The 27,496-nt window shown below is 47.6% G+C and overlaps 1 protein-coding gene across 4 annotated transcripts in view; it reads right to left on the bottom strand.

The window, feature by feature from the left end:
- The window catches only part of GPC3 (glypican 3), a 156,115-nt gene that overhangs the window by 6,583 nt on the left and 122,036 nt on the right, over positions 1-27,496 (bottom strand). For all 4 annotated transcript variants that reach the window (XR_012662711.1, XR_012662712.1, XM_075106811.1 and 1 more), the window contains one exon: positions 22,635-22,788. Coding sequence is in view for 2 of the 4 variants with exons in the window: in XM_075106809.1 (XP_074962910.1) it covers positions 22,635-22,788 (154 nt within the window). In the remaining 2 variants the exon portion in view is untranslated. The remainder of the gene's footprint in view (positions 1-22,634; positions 22,789-27,496) is intronic.

Here is a 27,496-nt window from a genome sequence, read left to right as displayed (position 1 = left end):
TTCTTGCTGAACCACACTAGCTTTGGAGGCAGCTACAAAAGACGGCTGAAGCGGGTCTAATTAGTCCCATGGCAGCTGGCGCAGAAGCCAGGAGGGTGAGCACTGGCATGCAGGCAGCGTTTTGGCAGGCATTCCTGTGCCAAATCCACCTCTGCCTACCAGAACACCACTTTTCACCCCTAAAAGGGCAACACAGCAAAGAACTGATAGCAAATGCCTCTCCGGCAAATGACCTCCAAGAGGACGGTGCCTGGCTCCCACGGGCTGGCTCGGCTGCTGCCCAGAGCCCGGAGCCAGGGAATGTCATCTCACAGGCAGGCCTCTGGGCTGCCCGCCTGCCAAGCCTGCCCTGGCAGATGGCTCCAGCGATGGCCCTAACATAGTAACAGAGCCATAATTGATGGCCATGCATGAGAACCACTTTGTGGTGTCACTTGATAGCTCTGCTGGTCCCCCGTGCAGCAGCAATGGGTGCGAAGGGGATCCCCCCGGGGCAAAACCCTTGTGCCTAACACAGCGTGCTCACCAAATGAGGCTGCTGAGCGGGCCAAAGCACTTGCAGGGACATGGTGATGGCCCTTGTTTGCAAATGATGGAAACTCCGTGGTGCGAAGGGACTAGGGAATGGATTGTGACCATGTGTTTCCAATAAGCACAAAACACATGGAGTAGCAATGTCAGAGACAAGCAGGGCAGCTTGACAAGCTCCTGCAGCTCTCGTGGTCCGTTGTGAACATCTGCCTGTGCATGTCCTTCAGGATTCGGCTAGGAAAGCACGTGCTACCGTCATCAATGAAAATTACAGTCTCTGGGGTGCACTGCTTTATTTAATTTTTTTAGGCAGCAAGCCTCATCAGTGTGGGGCAATGGTTGCCAATAGATGCAGTAGACTCTAGCTGTCTCCAAAGCAAGACTGGATTTCTTAAAGGGAGAGGTGTTTAAGTTAAGCCCAAGCTGTTGACCTGTTGCAAGGCAAAGCATACGAGCCTGTAATCCCACAGATCAGACTGCCTGACCCTGACTCCCAAATCACTTCATCTCTACAGCACCAACCACTTCACTCTCACAGGTGTTTGCACCTGAAATCTAGAAGAACAGTCCAATTTCATCCCAAACTCTTCCTGTTGGAAAACCAAAAGCTCCGCTCACCTCAGCTTCCAGCTACCTGGCTTTCTCATGCAAACAGCTCACACTACAAACACACCTCTGCATCCACAAAGACAATGTCTGAACCCATCCATGGAGTTACAGAGCCATGACTGCACAGAGAGAGCTGGGATATCCAACCCTCTGCTTCTCCAAAACACCTTAAATTCTTCCAAACACCTAGCCAAGCACAATTTCATCTCACCAGGGAGGTTTTGCCCTCTGGCTTATTACCTCTAAAACCCTGGAGCGCCAACAGGTTTGCCAGTTGTCTTCTTGCGCAATGAGCGGCAACAGCCCAGCCATAGGTGCGGCTGTGCCAGTGCGTAATTAAAATGCTGAGCCGGGGCTGGCCGCAATGCTTGTGTTGGCACGGTTGTGAGATCACCAGGATGGATGTGCAGCATGTGCATGGTCTTGTGCCTCTGCTTTTCCACCTCCTCCGCAGCAATTTAGGAGGTGCGGCTCTTGGCAATACAGATTTGGGAAAAAAACAGGGGAAAAATTCTGGCTTAACATCATCTCGCTGCTGTCGGCAACGTGGCCAAGGGAGCCTAGTGCAGCTCAGCAGCGAGCGGTAAAACCGACTTCCTGGGCAGAAACCCAAGGGAATTGGGTTTGGGATTGCTGATTTGCAAACCAAGACTTTTCCCCCGCTCACCTCTTCAACACATCCTGGCTGCCGGCGTGCCGCTGACGGCCCGCAGCCTGCAGCATGTGACCCTAAGACCACAGGCACCACCACAAAACCGGCACCAATTTGAGGGAGGCTGCCCCAGGATTGAAGCAATCTGGAGGGCAGCAACTAGGCTGATTTGAGGGGACCAAGCCATCCAGTATGGAGAGGTGAGGAAGCTCCAGTTTAGCCCCACACCAAGGGGTGCAACCAGGTGCTGCTTGGGTACACGAGGTAACTGGCCATAAGCTCTGCGAGACAGCTAATACACACACCCTGGCTGCCCAGCCTCCAGCACTACCATAGAAGTCTCGTCTATGGATGTCCTCAAGCTTTCAGTGGGCCAAAGGGACAAAACACACCCCCAAACTTCAGATGGCACAGGCAGAGGGGCTGCACCATGACCCCAATTCAAGCGACTGCTCCTCCACCCCACCTTGGCCAGAGGCTGGTGGCAAGAAAGGGCTATCATTTATGACCCGGGCCTACGTTTACTTTGAAAAGCTACTCATTAAATTCCTCTTTACTCCTTGGTGTGCTGTAGATTTACCCCGAAGAGAATTTGGCGTCTGCAATTGCATTAATCATTTTCCCTTTGGCAGCAAGTGAAAGAGTTTCTGAACTGTACTCACAGAGCAGAGCCACAAAAACGTGTTTAGCAAAATGCGTTCATGTAATCTATTAAAAATTAACAAATCTCATTAGCATTGTTAATTGGAAGTGCTGGAGTCCTTGTACTTTGATGATGAAGCAGCACGCCCTGGTCTGATATCCAGCTGCACTGTCCAGAAAAAGAGCTGCTACCTAAAGTAACTAGGAGAGATGAACTGAAAAATAGGGAGCTGCACATGGACAGCCAAAAGCATCTACAAAGGCAAGAGTCAAGAAAGAAAAAGAGGAAATACTGGAAACAGAAGAGTATGAATGGAAGTGAAGTGATTTATGAGGCAGCAATATAGGACTAGGTCAAGCAATGTTCCTGCACATCACCCATGTATCCCAGCCTACCCAGATGGGGAGTCACCCTCTCCCTCTTTGGTGACCTTCAAGGTCTAAACCCACAAAGCGATGCCTTCTGATCACTCTGCTGTCAACTGAGACATCTCAGACAGTCTTGATTTTGGGAGGTAACATTCCCAGTGACAACAGAGCAAAATGAAAAGCTTCAAATTTCCTCTAATGACCAAAAACATCATCACCACACCCAACCGAAATTTTCTCCTTCACCTTTGTTCCCCCATGACCAGGACAGCCCTGTGTCCGGCGACAGCGCAGGACAGGCAGCTTGCTACCTGCTGGCCTTCAACTCTCCAAGCTCGGAACACTTAGTGACATCCACGTACTAGCAAGACCCGCCAAGATGCAGTCCTAAGGGCAACAGCAATAGTCCCTGCCTTCCAGATGCCAGCTGCTAAAGGCAGCCCTCAAGGCAGAAGGATGTTTTCTCAGCGCCTGATCAGAAAACCCATGGTGGTGTTATGACACCCAGAAACATCTGACATCTTCCTTTATGACTCACCACTTGTGGAAACCAGACTTGAACAGGGCCCAGGCCGTGGAGACCAGGGTTTGTGGCATTCATGCTCCAAGTAGGCAACCAGAAACGTGCCTCTTTGATCAGAAGGGACCAGGACTGGGTGCAATGTCTACGTTTAGTCAAGAATCCCTGGACATCCATCATTCCCTTATTCTTGTAAGGAAAAGAAAAATCAAAGGTGGCTGGTATTTTGCTGGAGCACCCATGTAAAGAGAACATGTGAGCAGCGCTCCCAGCCTGGGGATCAAACTGACAGAGACTCCACCAGACTACAACTCATGACGCCAAGGAAAATATCTGGAGTGACATTTTGGGTCATAACCCAAGAATTTGGGTTGGGCACGGACATACCTGCTCAGCCCACAGGTAGAGCTGGCAGGTAGGCTCAGGCATGGCGGTTTGCACACATCTGCTCAGCCTGCCTCTGCTCCTGCAGAAACTGCCTGAGGTTTTGTGCTCTGACACTGCCTGAGATCATTGGTGTGGATGCAAAGCAAGCTCTCCCTGACCGTGCTGGGGGAACGTTTGCAGAGCATGGGTTGAGGTGAGAGCCCTGCCAAGGGAAGGGAGCTGAGAGGCTACAGCACGGCCTGGCTTTTTAAATTGCATTAAGCTGCTAAAATAAATAATAAACCCATGGCTCTGCATTAAAACAACATTAAAGTGACTTCAGCCTATAAAAATGGGGTAATGCAGGAAGCCCTGGGAAACATCACCATACCCAACTTCCCCACTTTATATAGAAAATAAGGGTTGGGTTCCTATGCTGGAACTTTTTAACAGCTTCAGGTCATGTTCTGGAAGGAGCTCCAGGAACAGCCACCGTAGTCTCAAACCGGGACCTGGCTTCGCACTGCCTTCTGCATGGCTGCAGAGAAAGACCCAAATTAAACCCAGCTGCTTACGGGTGCACAAGATGTCTGACACTAAACCAGGGCTGATTCCTACTCCCTGCCTCCCTCCCAGACTGAGAGCAAACCCTAGTCCCAAAGCATTGCTGGAACCACAGCGCGAAAAGATAGAGCTGGATGGTGGCAGCCGCTCTGACGGGAAGCCTGGTGTCATCCCAGCTGAGCACCAGGACCCCGTGGCTGCGGTGCTCGGGGTGTGCGGATCCATCTCATCACGCTTGCACTTTCCTGGGTGGCAAGGGGCTCCCCATCATGCTTGGGGACCTGCGGCTGCAACCTCGTCAAACCAGTGTTTGTAGCTGGGACCATGGTGGAGCTCAAGGAGACTACCTTGGCTCTCCCTACTCCCGGAGGAGGGAGCAAGGGAGGGAGGGGATCAGCCCTGGGCTCCTGCTCAGCACCTCCCCGGGTCAGCTTGTACAAGCAGCCACGGAGGGTAGCAGGGACAGGGCTGCACAGCTCACATGGGAGCATCCAAATTGCTCTGGGGACACATCTATCAGCACAGCGAGCAGGTATCAGCCGAGCAGTGAAACAAGGAGATGACAATGCAAGAGGACTCCGAGGTCCAAGCCCACGAATGCCTCCCCGTCCGCGCTATCTGTAGCACTCACAGCCCAGCCTCAGGAATGTCACAATCACAGTGGAAAATCAAAATAAAAAGGCTACATAATCCAGTTTGTAAATCTCTTGAAAAATACAAAATCCTCTCTAAAACGGATTACAGAGATTAGAGATAACAGTTTTCTGGAAATCAGGAAGTGCATTTCAGCCTCCCGCCTCCCCCACCCTCCCAGAAAAGGGAAAAGTGATGGGCTTCTGCCCCGCACCACCCCACCGCACTCCTCCGCAGCCATCACCCCGGCCTCGGGGAGCAACAGCAGCTCCCTCCAGCCCCTGAAAACAGCACAGCTGTTTCTACCTAATGTTGCCCTAAACACTATTTTGGGGCATTATCTGCTGCATTTACCTAAGCCTATGGGCAACATGCATCAGTGGTAGGAAATCTGCCTGCATCAGGGAGAGGAGGAGATGCCCGCCAGCTTCCTGCGTGCTTTTTGGTCCATCCCTTTTCCAAAGAGGCTCAGTGGGACCATGCAATATGCTGCCGCGATTTTGTGAGCTGCAGGAGCTGCACCCAGAAGAAAAACAGGCAGGCAGCAGAAAAACATCCTCTTAAATTAGGGTAGTTTTCTAAAAATCAAGATATTTCATTTGGCCATGCCAATGGTAGCATTATCAAAGGGAGAAAGGCCAAACACCAACATGCCAATTATATAAAAATATTTAGCAGCCATGCCATTACTATTCTGATAGATTAAAAAATAGCATCTTGTTTTAATATTTTGACTCAAGTATCCACAGTCAATGGTGGGAGAACAAATTTCTGTCGGGAATTTTTATTTCATGAGAGTGTTTGTGCTTTCATCCTTATTTGGAACAAAAAAAAAGACGATTGCAATATTAACATTCCCAGCAGAGCATGCATTCAAGTTCCTGACCTGTTATTGCTCAAGGACTTCTGCAGCTGCAGATGTCTGTTTGGAGCTACAGTTAGGTCACTTTGAATGATGCTCGTAGAATAAGGATCAAAACACTTACAGCTTGATCAAAAGGACGTTTTATGAACATTGCAGCCCGAGTTAAGCGCTGATGTGAATACTTATGTTCGCCCTTACATCAGCTCAACTCATAATAATAAAACATACTCATAATAATAAAATTAACACCATTTTAAATAACACACTCAATTTTCATTTGTTTCATTATTTTTTGCCTTATGGCTTTGAAAACATATCCTCAAAACCTTTCCATTGCTCTGGGAACATGTAGCTGTGTTAGGATCTGGAAAACAACTTCTTCTCCAGAGGAATAAGGGGGGTGTTGCTGCTTTGTATTGTTGCTCCACCTGCTCTAACCTGAATTTATCCACCAAACAATGGGGTTTTTTTTCCCCACAGAAGAAGAGAACACAGTCAGACTCTTTGTTTTCCCAGTAGGAATTACTAGCTGTAAATAAACAACTAAAGCCTGATCTACAAGCACCAGCAGCATCAACAGTCCTTTGAAAAGAGACAACAAAAAAACAAAGCAGGGAAAAATCCAGTCTCTTCTCTGCATTTCACTTGCATGTTAGAGGCAAAATGAACTTACCAGTCCGGGACAGGGGACGTCTTATTGGCGCAATACAGCTGGTTAACTGTTCTTCAGAGATATTAATCTCAAAAGCCAGAACAGAAAGCGCATTTTCTCCCCTTTTATTTATTTATCTTTTTTTTGTGCCAACTCACCTTAGCTGAAAAGCACATTGAGATTGTAATTATGGGAAGGCCTCATCTAGTAGATTTGTAAACTCAGTTATCGGCTTGAATTACTGGAATTAGCAAGGCTAATTTAATGTCACTGTTCAAAATAGCTCACATTTGGAATTTCTTAATGGCCTGAGGAGAAGGAGTCTTTATGCATACTGCAATCTAGGCTTCATTCTTAGACTAAATTCCTTCTCATAGATTTTGTGAATGCCCTGTTTTGTAGCCAACACAAACTCTGTCCAGTAAAATAATGTAGGGACTCAGAATGAAAAGAGATTAGCTGTTCCCTGCTCCTGTTATTTTAAAGCAGAAATAACTTTGGCTTCTACTGATTCATAGACAAAGCTTGAAATGCAAAGCATGCTCAACTCCAGATTCAGCATGAAAAGGACCTTAAAATATTCCCGAGTGCAAGTAATGGACTTATTAGAGGGATGAAAAGAGGCACTTTTCACAGAATCCCAAGCTCTTTAGCCCTGTCATATCAATAATCTTGCTTAAGAATGTCATTCTATTTACATTTCTTTCCCTTCCAAATATCCTGCCTGACTCCTATGAAATACAACATTTACGCTTTTAAAGTGTTAATTTATTTCTGTTAATGCTCAGTGGCAAGTGGTGTAAAATGTCTGCAGATCACCCAAAGCGTGAGCGGGTGCAACAGTGTCAGGATGGCATGTGACAGGGAACAATTCTGTACGACATGCAGTTTTACACCTGACAATTGATAAACGAGGAGGTAATTTTAAAGACTTGGTTAAAACCGTCTTCTTTAAATAATGACAGTTGATTGTGCTGGAACTCAACGTGTCTGCAATCTGTTCTCCTCTCTTTTATGTTTAACACCCACAAAAACAATGTTGACAGTGAGGGGGTGGGGGGGGAAGCTTTACAGATATCAGGAAGGAAATCTCCCTGGCTGCCCTTAAGCTACCAAAAATATACTCTTTTTTTACCCGGTTTGCTTAGTCTTTGCAGGATGGTTTAATCTAAAACCAACACTAAAAAACTAGTGGCGATTTTCCTTCTTTGAAGAAATTGCTGAAAAGCAAAGGTATTTCAGGAATAGATTACAAAAGTCTGTATAGAAATGCTAGGAAAGCAGATGGAGATGGCCCCTTTTAAGGAGCGAGGGGAGATTTTTTTTTCCCCATGAGGCTGCATGTCCCCATGACAATTTGCACTGGTCAGGAAGTGTCATAGCAAGGACGGGATAGAAGATGTGTTGGGCTACATCTGCCCATGACCCTCCCCAAGACAGCATCAGCAGAGACCAATAATCCCCCAAACGCTGCAATACGATGAGCGGCCATCCCGGGATGGATGCGCACAGCACATGGCACCAGCCAGTGATGATTTTCACAGACCCAACCGTGTGGTTTTGCTCTGGAAAGGCAAAGCACAGCGATTGCATGCTGCCTTTCACCCAAGGGTCTCAAAGCACACTGCAGGCATTAATTACGCCCTCTGCTTTGCAGAGATTAATTAAGCACTGAAGCCTCAGGGTTCCCGAGAGCTGAGCGCAAGCCTCCATTCACTAAGGGCTAAAACTGAGCCAAGGTTGCAACAAGGCTTCACAAGCACTGATGGGCAAGCTGGGAAAAGCACCTCTGAGCACCCTAAGACACTCTGCAGCAGCGGCCTCCTCCTCCTGGGATGCTCTTAATTCCTCCAGACATGTTCCAGCAAGTCCTCCTGTGAAGGTTTTGCTCTGAAAACACTCTTCATGGCAAGGCACAGAAACCAGAGAGACACCAGGGAGGGCGAGGAGCAGTCCCGTCCCACAGCCATCTTTCAGTGCTCCCACTCAGCCCTTATTTGTAAGGATACCCCAGAGGTCTCGGACGCTAGCGGGTCCTTTTTCATAATGATGAACCCCACTGAGTCATCCCATGTCTGTCCACCAAGAAGCATCAGAAGCTCCTCAAATCATCCTTGTTGCTTCCTCATGAGCTGCTGGCTGCTGGGCTGCTGTATCACCCCTCCCAGGTGCGACAGGCTGCAGAAGACCACCAGGCTGCCTTTTTCTGCCCATCCTCCCAACCCATCCAGCTGTGAGAGACTTCCCCAGCAGCTCCACCAGCAGAGCCATGGGAAGGCACCTTGACATGCAGAGGTGCGCAGAGGTGCTCCAGAAACCACCCTCGCTGCAGCTTTTGCGGAGCTGCCATCCTTCGCTGGGTGAAACCCGCACGCATCGCATGGGACTTGTGCAGCCTCGGTCACAACGGAGGCCTACCGTGATGCTCTAGCAAAGCTGCAGGGAGAGGCAGGGGATGAAGCCGTGATGCTGTGGTCACTTGACTGGATGCCTTCGTGTCTTCTCAGAAGTTGGTCAAGCCAATTGCCCAGGGCACAGGTGCCAAGGATTTAGACAAGCAGCCTGCTAACCCCCAAACATCCACTGTTGCTGTTTCTTTAGCAACAAATTCCTGGATGAAAGAGGTAACAAGTGCATTAAAAAAATGATACCTGCGTAGCAGAGAGCTGGAAGGCAAAGGGGGGTTGCCAGCCCCTGCAGCTAACAAAAAATGCTGGCTGTGCTGCAGCTGCAGCCTGGGAAACCCATTAAGACCACATGGGGTGTCAAATTGTATGTAACATGAGTGCTGGGCTCGCAGGCACTGTGTGACAGCAGCCCCGCAATGGAGCCGGGCAAAAAGTGGGTCCAAAGAGACCAGAGACGACAAGAGTTTCTCAGCACACGCCTGCATTTGCCTCCCAAATACTGGGAGGAGCAGGTGGATGGGCGGCAGCCCCCTGAGGAAATGCAGCGATACCATGGTTTGCAAGGCCCTGGAAAGCCTGAGCTGCAGGTCAAGGCAGAGGCAGAGAAAATATCTCCCACCCCAGCTGTGGGATGCAAAGGGGAAGATGCGCAGGGAGGGATCCCCCAGAGCAGGCTTGCCACAGGGGCTGTGTTTGCTTTGCTTTAGGGTTAGTGCAGTCCTGCAGCCAGCTGGCCCCCCCATTGTAGGTTTCAATGGGACGGAAGCGATTTAGAAACCCCCAGGTAATCCCACACAGTGGTCCCAGTTACCCCGTGTCCCACATAACAGGAGCTGGTTAAGTATTTTTACAGACAGATTTCTGCTCCTTAATGTATGCAACTGGTCAGGGTAGTCTTACTGCTATTAGCAACTGAAATCGTTCTCAGGCCTCTTGCTTCCCAACCCAGCACAGCAGTTCTTTTCATTCAGTGTGTAGAAATACCTCCTTGCCATGTCCTTATTTTTGTATTTTATTTTATCTTTTTGTTGGTACACAGAACAATTTTTCTTTTTTCCACATTTTCTAATGAGTTCTGGCGGTGGGAAGTTGTTTGTAAATCATACAAGTATTTGTTTTACTGGAAACATCTGCTTTAACACATTTGTCTTGAAAAAGCGCTTTTTTTTTTTTTTTAAACAAAGGTATTAAGCTGCAATGTAAATTGGGCACATCTGTTTATGAGTCACTGCAATAGCGCTGCCTCCAATGCACCAGATCACACGGATCTCCAGGGGCCTGATCCAGCAGAAATTGGAAACTTACAGCTTGCTCTGCTCCCTTTTCCGGCACTGCTTTTCCAAGACTATTGCTGCCTGATTTAATAAATTGGGCCACTAAATAAGAAAGACCTATTTAGCATCTGCTAACAGCATTAAGTGCCTGGCCCAGCAGACACTTAAGTATCAGCAAGATACTTAAGCCAGTGCCCCACTCCATGTGCACCCGAGGACCAACTTGACTGGAATTATTTGTGCGAGGGGGACACTGGTAGCTGGGGACTCCAGGCTGCACCAGACCTACCTCCACCCACAGTGCCGTACCCTTCTGCTGCCTTCAGCCATTCAGTGCTGCCATTGAAAACATTCAGAGAAACAAAATAGAAGGATAACATCAGCTGAAACTCCAGGATCAAAACCTGTCCCACCAGTTGGTATTCGTTCACTGGAAATACAAGGGTTGGCAGATCTTGGGCAGTGGTCTGGGGCCCAGAAGAAAGCATTCAGCTTCATTTTCTGGAGTGGTGAGAGAGCATCCCCCCCATGTTTCTGGGTTAAATAAAGCAAATGGGGGATGGGAAGGAGGTGTCAAAAAGGGCCAGGGGATACCTGGAGAGGGCAGAGTCAGGACCTCCATCCCCACAAGAGCTGCAAGACCCAAATTGCCCTGGACATACGCACACGACCTGACAAGGGCAAAGCTTTCTGACTGCCACCAAAGCTCACAGTGGGGCAGGAACATCCCACCGGAGCCCAGGAGGGGAACGTGGCACGTGCAAAGCCTTCGCTCCCTGCACCCGCTGTAGCAGCTCCCCCGGCACAGCCTGCTCATCCAGGACAAATGCCTCCCCTGAAAGCACCAGAGTACCGCTGGGACCCGCCCCCACCTGATATCTCCACTGTCCCCGCATTAGGAAAAACTGCTCCATTGGCAAACACCAACCACACAGCAGCTGCGGGGAGGCGGCCGTGCACGGCTGTGTGTCGGCTGCACGATGCTGGGCACACTTTACAGAAGCGTAGGATGGTTTGGGTTGGAAGGGACCTTCAAGATCATCTAGTTCCAACGCCCCTGCCATGGGCAGGGACACCTTCCACTAGACCAGGTTGCTCAAAGCACCATCCAACCTGGCCTTGAACACTTCCAGGGATGGGGCAGCCACAACTGCCCTGGGCAGCCCGTTCCAGGGCCTCAACACCCTCACAGTAAAAAATTTCTTCCTAGTATCTAATCTAAATCTACCCTCTTTCAGTTTAAAACCATTACCCCTTATCCTATCACTGCGCTCCCCGATAAAGAGCACCTCCCCATCTTTCCTATAGTCCCCCTTTAAGTACTGAAAGGCCGCAATCAGGTCTCTGTGGAGCCTTCCCTTCTCCAGGCTGAACAACCCCAACCCTCTCAGCTTGTCCTCATACAGGAGGTGCTCCAGCCCCCGATCATCTTCATGGTTTCTGGACCTTGAGCCTTGCAAAGGCAGAAATAAAGTTACAATCACCAGGAAGGGAAATCAAAGGCGACAGCACATCAGATGCTCCCTGCCAACGGCCGCCGGAGCACAAGCGGGGAAGTTTGCCCTTAAAGGCACGGGAAGAGAACCTCTCAGGTGTAAGTGCATTCCTTCACATTCTCTGCGCTTGCCTTAGCAGATGATTTATGTGGACAAGGGAAGAGGAAGAGATATAGCAGGCTACGTTTTGCGATGACTTTGGGGAGCACACAACTTGCTTTTTTAATTTACTTTTTACTGGAATGATCTACACAGAACCAGAACAGGACAAGTGAACGTACTGAAGCTGCAGAGCAGCCGGTGGAGAGTTATCAGGGAGGCAGAGGATATTACGCAGACTCTGATAATAACCACCAGCTCCCACCTGCCAACTGCAGCCTGCCTAACACAAAAAAAGTCCCAAAACAGGTTGCAGCAGATGTCTGCCTCCCCATGCAGGAAGTGTCTCCAGTATCCATGGGACACAAGCAACTCCAAAATAGCTTTGAGTCCAAAATCTTACAGAGGCTCAAGATACTGAATTAAAACGGGGGGGGGGGGAAGGAAAAGGATGCGTATCACATTGCACTTGTAATTTACATTTTAGAAATCCTGCCGGGACTCCTGCGCTGGACTGAGACAGAGACAGATGCCCTGGCAGTCTGTCCAGCTGCCAAACTCAACGCAGCCAGCGAGGCCCCACAGCAGCCAGCAGTACCTGCCACCACAATACATATGTCCCTGCACATCACAGCATACAACCACCAAGGGAGCAGCCAGCCAAGGGATGCAGCAGCATCCTGGGCATGCAGCAGTGCATGGGGTCCTTCAGCATCCAGCAAAGAGTCAGCCCCAAGACAGCGCTTTGGGCACCAGCTCCCGGCTGCTTGGAGATGGGATATGCAGACGGGCCCTTGGAGAAAGAAAGGTGTGGGAAAGGAGAGGTGCTGCTGGCAGGCAACATCCTCGGGCTGGGCTTGCATTCAAGACCCGTGCTGGGCACAGACCCAGCCTCCCATGGGAGGGAAGGGCAGAGCATCGTCTCAGGTTCCGTGGGAAGCAAAGAGCGAAGGAAGAGCAGGAACAGACAGCAAGATGTTGTTGAGAGCCCCAAATACCATTGAAGACATTTTCTGAAACAACAGAAGCTGGTCAAAACGCCAGATTTCCATTCCCACAGAAAACAGGGAATGTGCTACTGCTCTAAAGCAGAATAAAGGCAGAATGCAGCCAAATTTTCTGTTGTTTTTTAAAAAAAATCAAAGGGGGGGGAAGTTGACATACCACTCCAACAAAGTCCAATCAATTCATTTGGATTTCATTTTTTTCTGTGGTATAATTAAAAACGTAATCTCAAGAAGACTTTTAGACAAGAAGCTGCTCTGGAGAGAAAGCTGACTGCATTTTCTTGCAGTACAGGCAAGCAGGCTGTTGCTGCATTTCCCCACTGCAGGAGCAGAGAAAGATGTTTCAATTTATTTCCCAAACAAAATATCCCACCCAAAACCCCAGCATGCTTCACTGCATTACGGTTTCAGCAGAGAGGCATTTTCCAACACCAAGTCTTCCCATCAGAAAGTTTCTGACCTGCCATAAAAACAACATGAGGGGAGGTTAAATTTTGAGGTCAAGCCACTTTTGCCCCAGGTGAGATGCACCACAGACTCAGAAAAGCTGGCAAGGCCGGCAAACTTCAGAAGCACTCGGCTACCTGAAATTTGGTGGTATTGCAGAAAGCCATCCGGGCTCTCCTTAGAGCCACAAAAGCCCTGGAAACCCTTGGGGCCAGGGAAAGATGGCGAAGGCAGAGCACAGCCCACTGGCAGCCACCGTGCAGGAAGGAGGACACCTCTCCTCCAGCTCACAGCTCATCCATCCCAGCCGTGCGAGGGGTCGGGGATCTGCTGGAGGTCCACCTGGGAATCAGGGGAGCCAGCGCTTGGACAGACACACCTGGTTCAGTTCATGTTACTGCTGGTGTCGGCCCCAGCAGATGTGCACGCACAGGTCACGGCTAATGCACAACACTCGAAGAGAGCTTCGTCCTGACAGATGATGAATCTTCCATTTCTGGAGCACACAGAGCAGTGTTGACTCAGTAACTGATCGTGTCCTGGTAATACGCTGACTGATGAGTGATTTGCAGCCCGTACCCAAACACACACTATTTTCACTTGCAAAGCAAGGGGCGGGGAGAAGAGGGAAAGAAATGTAGATTAAAAACAATGAGTCCTGAGAGATTTCTTTGGAGGAGCATCCCTTTCCCTCTTTCCAATATCTTTTTGGCAAGGACTAAAAAGACAGGCTGCTTTCTGGGCAGGTCTGTGTTTCCTTCTGCTGGAGACCATCAGCCACCAGCACCAGGCTCCAGGATCAGGCCCACACATGAGTCCAGCATGGTCTCTCCATTGATTTCATTTTGAGAGCCTCATCTCAGGCAATGTCTTTTCCTCCACTATAACCCATGACTTTTCAGGGAGCATCTTCCAGATATTTAACTCACAGCTTCATTTAGTCAGGCTTGATTAGTTCATAGATACATACATTTATATTTATGGAAAGATTTAAAAGCTAATTTTCAAGAATGCAATGTTCCCACCTGCAGCAAGTAAGAACCTGTTGGATCCCAGGTAAGGACATGGCTGCCGTGTAGGCTCTCACTCAACCACATCTAAGTAAACACCAGCTCCCCATAGCCTTCAGTTACTGCCATTATGCGACGCTGCAGCTCGCACTGCTAGGTCATCATGACAATATCCTATGCAAAAACAAACACATTTGTTCAAATTTGAAGAGGGGAACTAAGAGGTCAGGATTTTTAAGGCAGTCTGGAGAATTTCAGCATTTCCCATCTTCTTCCCTTTCGGGCTCAAGAGTGCTCTGAAAATTGTACCCAAAAGTTTTCCAATAAGTGGTGGCTTCCAGGGTCCACCTGAAACATCATCTGTTCTCTTGGACATCTCCCTCAGGGCAAGATGATTGACAGCAATGCAGCAGCCACTTCCTAGAGCCCAGGACCCTCTCCTAGACCCTCTCAATGAGACAGGGCCACCTGGCCCAACGTTAATTGTCTTTCCAGTTATTCACATAGTTGTATTTCCTTTGGGGACACTGCACTTTCCAGGCAGACGCATGTCAAGCTCATCCCAAGCCAAGCTGCCTTTAATAGACCTTGATGGACCTTAGTTCTGTGAATTTGTCTTCTTGTGGCTTTGACTCTGTGTAACCTCTGGGTGTCCCCACTGCGTGATGTTCCTCCTCTTCAGTCCTTGCCATTGCCTGTAGCCAAATCCCCAGCGTCACGGCAGTGTGCGCCAGAGGATCCGCCTTGCTGTCCCCAGTCTTGCATTCAGCTGGTGGCTGCAGTTTGAGCACCATCGAGCAGTAGCTCAGCTATAGTGCTGTCCCATGTCCGCTCCCCTTCGGTGGTGCCCAGGTGGTCAAAGACACCTGACGTATAAGCAGATATGACAAACTGCAGCACGATCCCAAGGACCATGAGCTAATATGGGCACTCCGCACCTACCCGCCTCCACTCTCCATCAAGGCTAAAGACAACGCAGTGAGGTACACTGGTCCAGCAATACACAAGGAAAGAATCTCAGCTGAACCAGACTGTCCTGGACCTCAGAGGAGTAGAAATGCTACCAGGAGAGAAGGCAACCCTTCTTCATTCAGGGTGCATCTCCCATTTTCTGAGACCAGGAGCCATGGCAGCCACGGGGCAAGAGAGGAATGGTCCAGCCCCATGCCCACAGGACCTCTCCAGGATGTTTTGCAGCCAAGTGCCAGCACACCAGCATGAGCGCTGGGCACGCACATCAGCCAGCACGGCTGCGACTTGCTCCGGGGCCGGAGCCCTCTCCTGCAACACCAAGCAGGGCTGCGCCCAACAGCCTCATTTATTAGATCCCCATAATCACTCTTATCAGCTTACCTGCAGTAAAGCATTAGTAAAAGCCAATCCGCTCATGAAAGGGGCACACTCTCCTATGTGAAAAGTCAATCAACACATTATATTGTTATCAGGCTTGCAGACAAACCTCTCTTTGTATGGGGAACTGCACAGATATGATGCCCTGACAATCAGCGTAAGGTTATCTCGTCGGTCTACTAGCAAGTAGCACCTGGTCTGCTTCTGTCTGAAATATTCCTTTATTGTTGTCCCTTAAAAAGAAATCTAGTTACACTATTTTGTCTCTCTGCAACAAAAAATGGCACAAAAAGAAAAGCAAGTTTGTATCCGAGTCAGGAATTGTGTTTCCCAGCTTTGGAAGAAATTCATGTGTTTTCAGCCACAGGAAAAGAGATTCATCATCATTTAAAGATAAATATGACTATCGCTTTTGCAACTGGGCAGATTTTTGCATACTTGAAATTGTTTTGATGTGTTCAGTCATGTAAAATGCTGCACTCAGTAACAATTTAAAGATACATTAGCTCCCAAATTACACTGTTGAAAAGTATCTCCTTAAACACTCTGGCATAATACAAGCTGTTTTTCAAATCTGCAACCCAAATAGAGGGTAAACCTTTTGCCAGCAGACTCGCATTATGAACATCCGGGATTGATAAGCGATCATTGATTCACAAAGACTTTTGTGCATTTGTACAGTGTAAGAGCAGAAGCATCATCTCATCTGTCCTCCAGTGTGTCTCCAACCCTTCAACCTCACCCAGTCACCTCATACCAAGAACCAGCCTCATCTGTGCTGATCTGGGCTTCCCAAATAAAGATTTAGGCCAATGTCTGCTTACTTTGGAGTGTCATGCATGTGGTTTAGGGATATGAAGGATTCACATGCTGTCCACTGATCCTGCTTTAAAAAAACTGGCACATCATTCTTTGCTTTGGGTCAGAATGGACCAAGGCAGTGGAAGTCAGTTCCTAAAAATACCAGATACAAATCGCTCAGATGGACTTGGATCTGCAACCTGTAAGCACCGCACTGAAAAAGTTAAAATCTAAAAAATAATTTAAAAACATGAAACCAGCAAAACAGGACTATGGGATTAATATGTCCAGTAGATTTACTTGCTGATTTCACAGATGGTTTTGCAAATATGTAGCTTTTCTCAAAGTGCAAACTTACTCTGAATGATTAATTTCTAGTTCTTCAGTTGTGGACTTACTGTTTCTTTGGAGGAAATCACAGCACAAAAGTTACAAGAACCCTTCAGAATATATACATTATGTACAATGTGAGGCCTGGAAGAGTCACAGCAGCACAAACAGCCAGCTGAAGGGTGCTATAAACACGCCCATCTCTGAAAGCCACCAATAATTTTCCCAGTCTATCAATTTAAAAAAAAATCATTTTTACTGACGTCAAAAGTGAATTAATGAACTTCCCACTCAATTAGAGCTTCATCCAACTACTACATGTGACTCCATCTTCATCTTCTAGCTTGTATTTCGACAGTGACAAAGAATTCTTGACTTTCAACCAAATCTTCATTAAAAGGAGACATTTCAACAAATACAAACACTTGAAGTAGAAAAGCAATAATCAAGCTATTGCACTCTTTTAGTTGGTATGATTCCAGCTCTTCCATCAGGATAATCTAGCTGACATTTAGCCTTGTCATTTTTTAGCCCTGGGACAGTATGAATGCCTTGTAAAACAGCATATTCCTGATATCCTTGCTTCAGTCAGGCATTCAACAGCACCCTCTTTGGGGGAAAAAAAAAAAAAAAGAAAAGAAAAAGTTGCTGCTACAAAAATTATGGTTAAAAGTCCTAAAGCTCTTTGGAGAATAGAGAAAACCAACAGAAGGATGCTGCGTCAAACCGACACAGCTCACCCTGCCACAAGCCAAGGACAGGGCACCTCTGCTGAAGGCTGAGCAGAGACACGTACAATAAATATTGATATTGTACGCATGATATTTTTCAATAGGACAATCCAAGCCTGCAGGCTGAACAGCAGGAAGGCACAACAGCCACGTGGCCCCGCGCTGTCAGCAAAATCCACACAGATGGGGACATTTTCCACCTGCAGAAGGAGTATTTTAGAAGTCAGTCAGGTATTTGAAAACATCTTGCTCAGCAGACAGATGAACACCCCAAGACCCAGCACGAAATGGAGCAGAGCGGTATCAGCAGATACTAGCTGCCCAGATACGGGCACCCTGAAGGCATTTGCAGGGAAGCAATCACCATGATGAAGGATGGGAAGACATGATCTCGTAAATATTTAACTATTGTTGGTCTGTCTCCCAGCACAAGCTTGGGGTGAGCCCTGGAAGATGTCTGAGCACCACCAGGTTGGGAGCATCCCCTTTTCCAGCATGAACACCCACTTCTAAGGAAGCTTTCCCACAGGAATGGGCTGTAGAAGTCAGGAGGGCTGCACCCAAAGCCACCCTGCCCGGCGTCCTGTGCTGCTACGCACAGTCACTGCCTCGGCAGGGAATCCCACCAGTAGGCATTCGCTCCCCGAAATGAACAGCCTTTTACACCCTATGAAAAGGCAATTCATATGTCATTGTAGCAGCGTAGCAGCAGCATCTCCTGTTCCCTGCCACAGCAGGTGTGTGGAAAGAGCTCAGAAAACAGTGGGGTCCCACTCCATGCCCACACAGGGCATGGCCACATGAACACGGCAGCCCCTTCTCTCTGGGAAGGTGGCTGCCCGAGACATCACCCGCTCCGCAAGGTGCCTATATTCCTCTTTGGAAGCAAACACACCTTTATAACATGAAGTTACAGCAACAAATGGCTTTTCCACATGTAAAGAGACCATGGTCAGCCAGGCCAGGCAGTGATGTTCAAGCCTGCAATTTGATGAGAGTTCTTGAAACATCCCTGCCAAGAGGATAAACCATTGGCAAAGCAAGCCAGAAGGTATTAAAGAGTTACAGATCTGGGTAGATTGAGGGACGCACTGTGCTGATCTTGACTTTCATCAGGGCCTCTCTATGGCATGGATTGCTAGAAACTTGCACAGAGGTCCAGCCTGCCTGGCTGGTCTGGCAGAACGCGGTGGCAGCCAGAGCAGCAAACAGGCAGGGTGCAGGAAAATCTGGGGGCTCCCCGGGGGCAAAAAGGCAAAACTAGCTACAGGTTATGCAGCAGGAACAGCCAGGCAGGGGAGCTGTATTACACACGCAAACACGCAGAGCCATCTTTATATATCTTTATTGCACACATCTATCCTTACATATCTCATGGGATGAGGCCAACTTCCCTTCCCAGGACAAACTATTTCTACTTAATTCTGCCAAATCCATCTGTTCCCAAGACAACTTTTGTTACTGCCTAACACAGATATTTTGGAAGGGTAAATCTTCCCCCCTCACCCTCCTCCCCACCCTCCGGTTGCTGGATCGCTCAGAACATTCCCCAGGTGATGCTCCAGCCACTAAAAGGGATTTTTTCCTCCCAGCAAAGCTTGTGATATGCCCAGGGGCACAGCATCCCCGCATACATGAGCTGGACCACAGCACCATCGCAAACCCCTGAAAAGTGTCTACCTCCTCTCCCCCAGCGCCTGCTAAAGCCACCTGCCCGGTGCAGGAGCTTCTCCAGCACTCATATTTTATTTTCAGGCTTCCTGGCAACAAACTTGTCGGTTTTAAGTGGCATCTCGAGTGAGAACGCCGGAGGTGAGCTAATTAGTGGGTGGCTGTCTGGAGTGGCAGCAAAGCACCGGCCTCCCCAGGCTCTGTTTGCTTTGGGTACCCGATGTAGGACAACTGATCCCAGTGGTGTGTCAGCACATGTTTGCATCGTAGAGCCTGGAGGACATTTGCACTGACTCGTAATTTGGGGGAAAATACTATAATTTATTCACAGGCATGATTTGCCATTGGTGTGGCATAAATATACGTGTGTGTATGTACACAGCTCTATTTTTAGAGCCGCATGGCCAGGGTGCCGGCTCCGCAGTTACTCCGTTGACAAACAGGATGAGCTCTTCTCTGAGCTGGGAGGTTTTCAGTCCTCCCCCTTATTGTAAACATTATCTGCCTTCAAAATCCTTAATGTGTTGCAGATGTGACAAACAATAAAAGACCTATCATAAAAAAAAGCCTGCCATCTCTGTGTTTCCCACTGGGGCAACATAATAATGAATTTATTAGCATATAGCGCTCACCAACATATGTTTATAGTCACTCACAAACTTTTGACTTGACAGTTTACAAGTATGTTTAAATCATTAAAGTTTAAGTTGACTGTCCAGTTGTTACAGGCTCATTATAAATAGGAAACAAAGGTTACATTTTATACAACAGGCGATAAATCAAAACTAGTCTGTATTCGAGACTGACTTTTTTTTTTCCTTTTGCTCTTTTTTTGTCTCCACGTTTTCAAGACCTTCTGAGGGGACATCTCGGTGAGGCCAGTACCGAGCAGCTGTTTGCATTTAGCCGGCATGACCAGCAGCACCCATGCCAGCAAGGAGGAGAAACTCCAACAGCATCCAAGAGAAGCAAAGACCTTGGAGGTGTCAAACTCTGCCAACATTTTCACTCAACTGCCGGCCAAACCCAGTGCCGGTCCCAGGCACCCACCTCTCCTCCTCCCCAGGGCATTGCCAAGTCCACCTGCAAGGCTTGGGAAACCCTTCGTAAGGGAGTTCTCCACTGCCATCACAGCACCAAGGAAATTTCCTCCAAAGCTGAACAAAGCCTCTAGGAGAAGGAAAGCAAAGCACCCAAGCTGCGTTGCCTGACTGCAAACCTCTGAGAGTTGGCAGAGGCACTCAAACACCCTCGAAGGGGGTTTTTGGGTTTGAGCTCTGCACTACGACACAGAACCCTGCCCCGGCCATCCAGCTGCATTCCTGCCTTAACACTGCAGAGCATCCAGCATGGGATAAAACTGGGGAGTCAGTAACTCAACCCCAGCCACTCCCAGTCCTTTCTGCTTCTATTACAGGGTAACCACCTTGGGAAGGAGAGAGATAAAGCCACACTAAATGTAAAAGTTCATTTTGTAAACTATTTCCAGATTTCAAAGCCTGGCATCATTTCAAATCGGCACGCTAACCTAAAATTTAGAATTTGTGGAAAGGGGGAGGGGAATGTGCAATGGTTTCTGGTCCCTTTTATTTCGTGCTATGTACATGTGATATGATATGATGGAAAAAAATTAATTGAAAAATACCCTTTCAAAGTAAAAAGAAATATCATTCTCAAAGATGTTGAAAGTGAGTATTTCCACATCATCAGCAACTTTTCCTGGGCTTGTTTCCAACATAAAACTTGAACAGAGTCACAGTTTATATCCAATACCAACCAAATAGGATTCTGTCACTGTCAGATCAGCTTTGCCTTTCTGCTCTAAAGCAAAACACAGAAAGAAAGCATTATGGCACGGGCAAGTAAGGAAGCACCAGAAAGTCTCCCTGGCCACCGCGATGGCACAGCTCATGTCCTCTGAGGCCAGTTGGTGCCTAAAAGCTGTGTTGGACAAACCTCACGTTCTCAGCAACCTGCCAGGAACACAATGCCCCAAAGCCACTGCTGCTTTAAAGTTAATATTTACCCATCCTGTAGCAAAGGCAGCAGCAAACACTCTCCAGCAGAGTAGCACAGGGAGGACAAGTCCTCTTTTCCTATTACATGTTCATGTACCGCAGTGACAAGAGAGGTCTAAATTGCTAGACAGGCAGGTTGTCGGGGAGATCAATACAGTGATTAAACTTGCCTAGAGAGACAGAAAAAGGCAGAAAGGATTATATACCCGGCTTCAGAGATCACTGATGATATTATGAGGAAGGCTATAAGAGGAAATCAGAAACACATTAAAAATAGCATAAAGGTGTGACACAAAGATCACGGAAAATGAAACACGTATCTCTGCTCTCGACTCAGGACAATGAGGATCACCTGTATTTCCTTAACGTACGCTTTGATACTCAGTTCTTGCATGAAATGAAGTACATTTTATCCTTCTCCAAATTCTATATTTCTCTTTCAGCCCTGGATTGGAGGACTTAGAAAGACTTTTCTTTCCCTTACCCAATATTTGAATATATGTATTTTATGTATTTTACATAATGTGTCAATAATCTTTGATATGAAACTGGCATTTAATATTTCAGCTCTCACTTCATTAAGGATATTTTAATTATCCCAGACCAATGGAAGGGAATTTATAAACATCTGTGCTTCGTTTAAGAGCCCAAATTTGCCTCTTAAACTTCAAAGCTGTAAAGCTGATTTTATCCAGGTTCAGTTGTCTGGTCTCTCAAAGAGCACTGTGCAGCACTGGAACCAGCCGTAATTGGGCCAAGCCTCCAGCACGCAGACCCCTGTCCAGCAGACACTGCTCATCCATGACGGTCGTGGCCTCAAACAGTCTGGTCTTGCTCATACGAGCAAAATGGATGGTGATGCTGAGCTCCATGGAGCCAGGAGGTGGATGACTGTGGACAGTGGGTTGGGAAGAAGGCACATGCCAATAGCATGTGTGACTGCCCAAGTCACAAACGGGTCCTTCACTTTCTACTCCCGATGGGTGACCACAGACTATCTTATTAATAACGTAGCCTCGAAGCAGTAGGAGTACCTCATAGCCATTTTCAAAGCAACCAAAGACATGACTCATATTGGTAAGCAATGCAGTTTTAGGCTCCTGAGTACCTAAATCAATTCTGCAAAATGAGCCTGAGTTATTTGTAAAAAATTACCACAGGTCTCTCAACCCTAGATCAGAAATTACCAGGATTTGCTGCAGTCAAACTATCTTTACCGACTTTCTGATGTCCTCCAGAAAGCAGAAAAGCTCATTTCTAAGCTCATGAGGACGGGGCAGCAGCGGGAAGGACAGAAAAGGGTGACTCTGGGACCTATGGCAGGTTTGCCCTAGTCTTGAACCCTCTCCCATGAGTTGCCCTCAAGACACCCCTACAAAACCGACCTGGAAAAGCAGCAGCATTAATTCTCCAGCTGCTGTCCCTGCTGGCACCAAAGCCAGCCGGCACGACGCTGGACATCAACAGCCTCTGGGCTGTGGCGAGCATCGGTGGTACCTGAGCAGACACCAGTGGGCAGCTCCTCACACAATCACCAAGACCCACAACCCCCAGAGGGGCAGCTGATGCAGGACCACCATCCCCATCACCTGCTAAGAACCGCAGCTGGTTCCTCACTCGCAGCTCTCCATCCCCGGAGCCTCCACTGCAGTCATCTTCATCATCACAATCTCCGCTCTCCTCCTCCTCCTCTGGAGTTTTGCCTGGAGCTTTTCGGTGGGGCAAAGCCATCCCTTTGAGCAGCTGAAAGACATGAGGTGCCACAGTCATTCAACATCTTCCCTCCTACCTCTTCATCCCATGCTCACAGGGGGATCGGTGACAAGAGTGGGACAAGGCTCAGCGGAGCCAGGATGGTGGGGCAGGACCCCATCACACTCTTCATGCTAAGGCGCTGATGAGCTCAGGACAAAGCTGCACACATAACCTCAATGGAAGAAACAAGAGAGGGAGGAAAAAACCACACTGAGTAACTCTGCCCTTTGGCTTCTCCCCAGCAAGCATCGCATGAGCTGGAGCACATCTACCAGCCCTGCAAGACCCCAGTGCCATCCAAGCTCAGGAGTCAGCTACAAGACATGTGTCCAGAGTTAGGCCAGACTGGGCAAAGACTGGGGATTTCAGGAATTCGCACTGCTTTCAGGGACTATCTCCCATGTGAGAAGTAACACGTGTGAAAGGAAATGAAAGAGCTCAGGTCCTTAAGGCACCCCACAAAAATAACCTAAAAATCTCATTCCTCATGCTCTTGAATTGCAGAGGACAGTAGCTGAAGTTTTTGGGATAGCCAAGCAACACAATGAAAGGATCTTTTAAAGGATGTTTTAAAGCTGAGTCCTAAATAACGGTGACAGGTTGCACATCCCTGAGACTGCAATTCAAATAGCTCCAACTGAGCATGGGGTCAGGACTGCTTTCCAAACACGGGTGGGAGCTCCCCACACTGCCCCTTTGCAGCACTTGGAGGGATTAAACACATTTTAAGCTATCAGCTTCCTCTTCCCACTGACTTTTCTGATTTTGCTCTTGCTGAAAGCAGCCAGCTATTTCATCATAAATGCAGATCCACTTTGAAAAAGTGTGAGTCAGCCGGTTAATATATGCTGAAAATTTCTATCACTACCACTCTGCTGCTAAAAGCCTTCTTGAATTTAATCTCGGCACTAAAAAAAAAAAAAAAAGAAAAAGAAAAAGAAAAGGATAAGAAACAGAAGATATTGCAAAATGGGAGCTTTCCGCATACTTCAGGGGTTTAGTTGGTTCCATCTATTGCAGCAATATGCGTGCCTTTCAAGGCATTTTTTAATATCTGGAATCTAGGTTATATTTTTAAACTATTAAGCTAGCCTTAGAAAACAGTTTCTAAAATATTTAGCTGCTGAAGTTTATACAGCCTCTGAGGAATGCTTTCGGCATCTGGCTTGCTCTGTCCACGGCAACGTCCGCATACCTTAGTGTTTATATTAGAGGAGCATAACGTAATGAAAAACAAATGGCTCGACGTGAGACCCCTTCGGGTTCCCCAGCTGCATCAAACAGCGCGGCAAACCTCTCCTTGGCACATGCAAAGCGCACCCAGCGTGACAGCCCTGCTGGCTCCCACATCCACAGTAGGAAGCAAAACACGGCTCATCTTCCTGAAACTTGGGGGATGCTTTTCCATGGCCTTCAACAGGCTTTGGCTCAGACTGGTTAAGTTCACTCTTCCGGAACTTTATTTAGGCATTTACAGGTCTCTCCCAGAACACCATGTAACCACAAAACAACAACCAACCAAACAAGGCAAATGCAGTGCTGGGGGTAGCATGGGGAAGAACCTTGCACAGGAACCGAACACGCCGACCGCTCAAGCCTTTATAGCATCACTTGTATTTCTCTCCTCCAAACGAAGCCCACAGCTAACAGCAGTCCTCAGCATGCAGTATATCAAGCTTCAAGGTGGAATGAGGGTCTCCCACACGCAGCAGCTAATTACAACATGCACTAGCTCGAACCCATTACCCCAGTGCACCATTACTAAAAAACCAAGCCCATCATGGTGGACGGGGGTGGCAACCGCTCAGCAGCAGGATGCGCTGCAGGATGCTCGCTCCTCTGCACCCACGGCAGCCAGCCAGGACCCCACCACGCAGCTCAGTGGCACAACTTTCATTACTTACCCAAAACAGCAGAGGAACTTTCTGGCGGAGAGAATTAAGCTTTGGGATATTTTCAGATTTAATAAGCTCAGCAGGAGGGGAAAATCAGGATTTTTCAATTGTGTGTTTTCAAACATTAAAATTACTGAGCATTTCTTGCATTACTACTTTTTTCTTGGCACATCATAAATTAGCAGCTTAATTCCTTTGTCTTTGTAGTCACAATAAAACAGGAACTTTCTGAGAAATGCCATGCAAGTCCCAACTAACATCCCTGCACCACGCTGCCGCTGCCCCTTCCCTTCCCAGGACAAAAGCTCCATCCTTGGCCATGGGCTCCCCAGCTGCTGAGAACCACGGGGAGGTTCAATCAGTCAAATTTTGTAGCTGGCTCTGGGAGAAATGAAGCCCACAAGACAAAACCTACTGGCACAGTTAGAAGGAGACCTGGCACAGGCTGGAAATCCCACCCCGCTCCATTGGTGCATCCGGAGCTGGGAATGCTGTCAATGCCTCAGCTTTGGCCAGAGCAGTGGCCACACTCCTGCTCATCAACCATTATACAGCCTCCCCGATGGTCTGCACACTTTATGAAATTATATTTGGTGGACTGAACATAGATTCTCCATCCTTAAATAGCAAGCAGAGCTGACTGTACCCTAACATTACAGTTTATTCATGTCTTGTGGTTTAAAGCCTATGGTAAGAGGCAGGAAAATACATAATCAAGCGATTGCTCAAGTAGTATGTAACAGTGTGATAGCTTTACCTTAATCACGATTCATCCAGCTGTAAGAGTTTACAGTTGTATCTACTCTTCTGTGCTAAACCATAATGGCAAAAATACCCTATAATGTACCCAGTGTAAACAAGAGCACTAATTGTGGGAGTCTGTGCGTATGCATGTGTCTCTGAGGTGTCTGCAGGGCATTTGCCTCCCATCTGCACAACCACCATGGCAAGAAATATGTGGGCCACAGCCTTTGCTCCTGACTACAAGCTCCACCAGCTCAGATGAGCATTAGTTTTATTTCCAATCTCTTCCCTTTTAAACCATGACCCTCCGGATGGGTAGGGCGGGCAGTGCTACGGTACCTCCACTGCCGTGTCAGCTGCCGGATCATCGGCACGAGGGATGCCGGGCAGCTCCACCTGGTCTCCATATACATCTTTGTTGCTTGGCTTGTCCTGTGGTCTCCCTACAGCTTAACAAACAAGCCAGACGGGAACAGTGCGCCAAGCTTTTCTGCAGGAAAGCTCCCCAGGGCATCCCAGCATGATTTACACAATTATTCATAACCATACAGTGACCAGACAAAAACAGATGTAACAACACAGGGTAATGACTCAGCTGGATTTGGACGGACGACTGTATGTTGAAATCTCTGTAACTCCTCATTCTTTGCAACCACTTTACTCAGACCTCACCATCCCACCAGCCCACTGAGCCACCTGGTCTTGTTTTTCCAATTCTAACATAAACAGTGAGAAATGCAACATACTTTTTATCACTAATCTCCTATCTCTGAAAAGAAATCAGCATTGTGTTCCTTGGACTGTAGTTTAATAGCTGTTTTCTCCTTTTGGAAACTATGCCCGTGATATTGCAAATATCAATTTAAGCAATACCCAAAATTGTGCCCACAAATTCAGACAAAAAAATATTGTCAGTGAGCTACAAGCACTGTGCTCCTCTAGGGCAGAAATCATCCCTTTCAACATACTTCAAAAATATGTAAAGTAAAGAGAACAGCCAAACAGATTATTAAGGAGAACAGAAGACTTTTAGAAAAACATTTAATTCCTTCATGAGTTTAGGGGAGAAGTCTGATTGATATTTCTAATCTTTTGGTGGACAGAGCTGTCATTTAATTTAGCTTGCATGACTGAAAGAATTTAATAAAAGTGTTCCATAGAGTTTTGCTGAAATTCTTTGCATGTTTTTAGTAAGCCTCTGGAATATGATCAAACCTAAAAAGCTGGAGAGGACGGAGACTGAACTTGCAGCTAAAATAATATTCATGACTGTAATATACGCTTAATAATCAAGTATTCACATCCAGCAGAAAAAGTGCCTGAGTGCAGAAACTCCCCTGGATCCCCAGCCATGTGTCCAGGTGCTGCTTGGCATCGTGAAGGGGACCCTGGGAGCTGGAGCCAGCAGCGATAACCAGGCTCTGCTAGAAACCTTTCAAAACTCAACCAAACCCGCCAACTCCAGACTGTCTGCAAAACTTGGGATGCCTTCCTTTGGTAAGAAGGAGTTTTGGAGGAGCAAAGGTGTTATTTCCCCTTGTATCGCACAAGCTGCCTGCTCTGGCCACACACTTTTGGGTACCCGACACAGATGCCCACTGTACTTCCCACACAACTCCTGAGATTCCCGACAGGTCAGGTTTTTCTATTTTACATTCCAGCCTGCTGAAAACATTGGTTTTAGGGAAGAAAAGCTAGATCTTATGGCCAATCCTGACCTTGAAATCTGCAATACTGAATAATTTATGGGTGGCTTTTAAATCAAGGCAGCATCATGGGAAACGTGCAGATTTTCACACGATACTGTTCCCTGTTAACAGCTCATTACAATGTACAGAAGTATATTCCCATTATGAAATACAGCTGGGGTTGTTTTGCTTACGAAGGTCATTATCTGATCACAAGCAAGAACTGGGGAAAGGAACCCATTTTAAAAGGCCGAAGTTGTGGGCTTTTGAAAACTCATGTGTTTCGAATTTTGTGGCCTGATCATACACAAGCATGCAACAGGAGAATTGATTCTCTCCACTTCCTCTGCTTATTAGCCCTGGAAATAG

The sequence above is a fragment of the Phalacrocorax aristotelis genome, chromosome 11, assembly GCF_949628215.1.
Source record: "Phalacrocorax aristotelis chromosome 11, bGulAri2.1, whole genome shotgun sequence".
Classification (NCBI taxonomy): Eukaryota; Metazoa; Chordata; class Aves; order Suliformes; family Phalacrocoracidae; genus Phalacrocorax; species Phalacrocorax aristotelis.
This window is presented reverse-complemented; position numbering and strand designations above follow the sequence as displayed.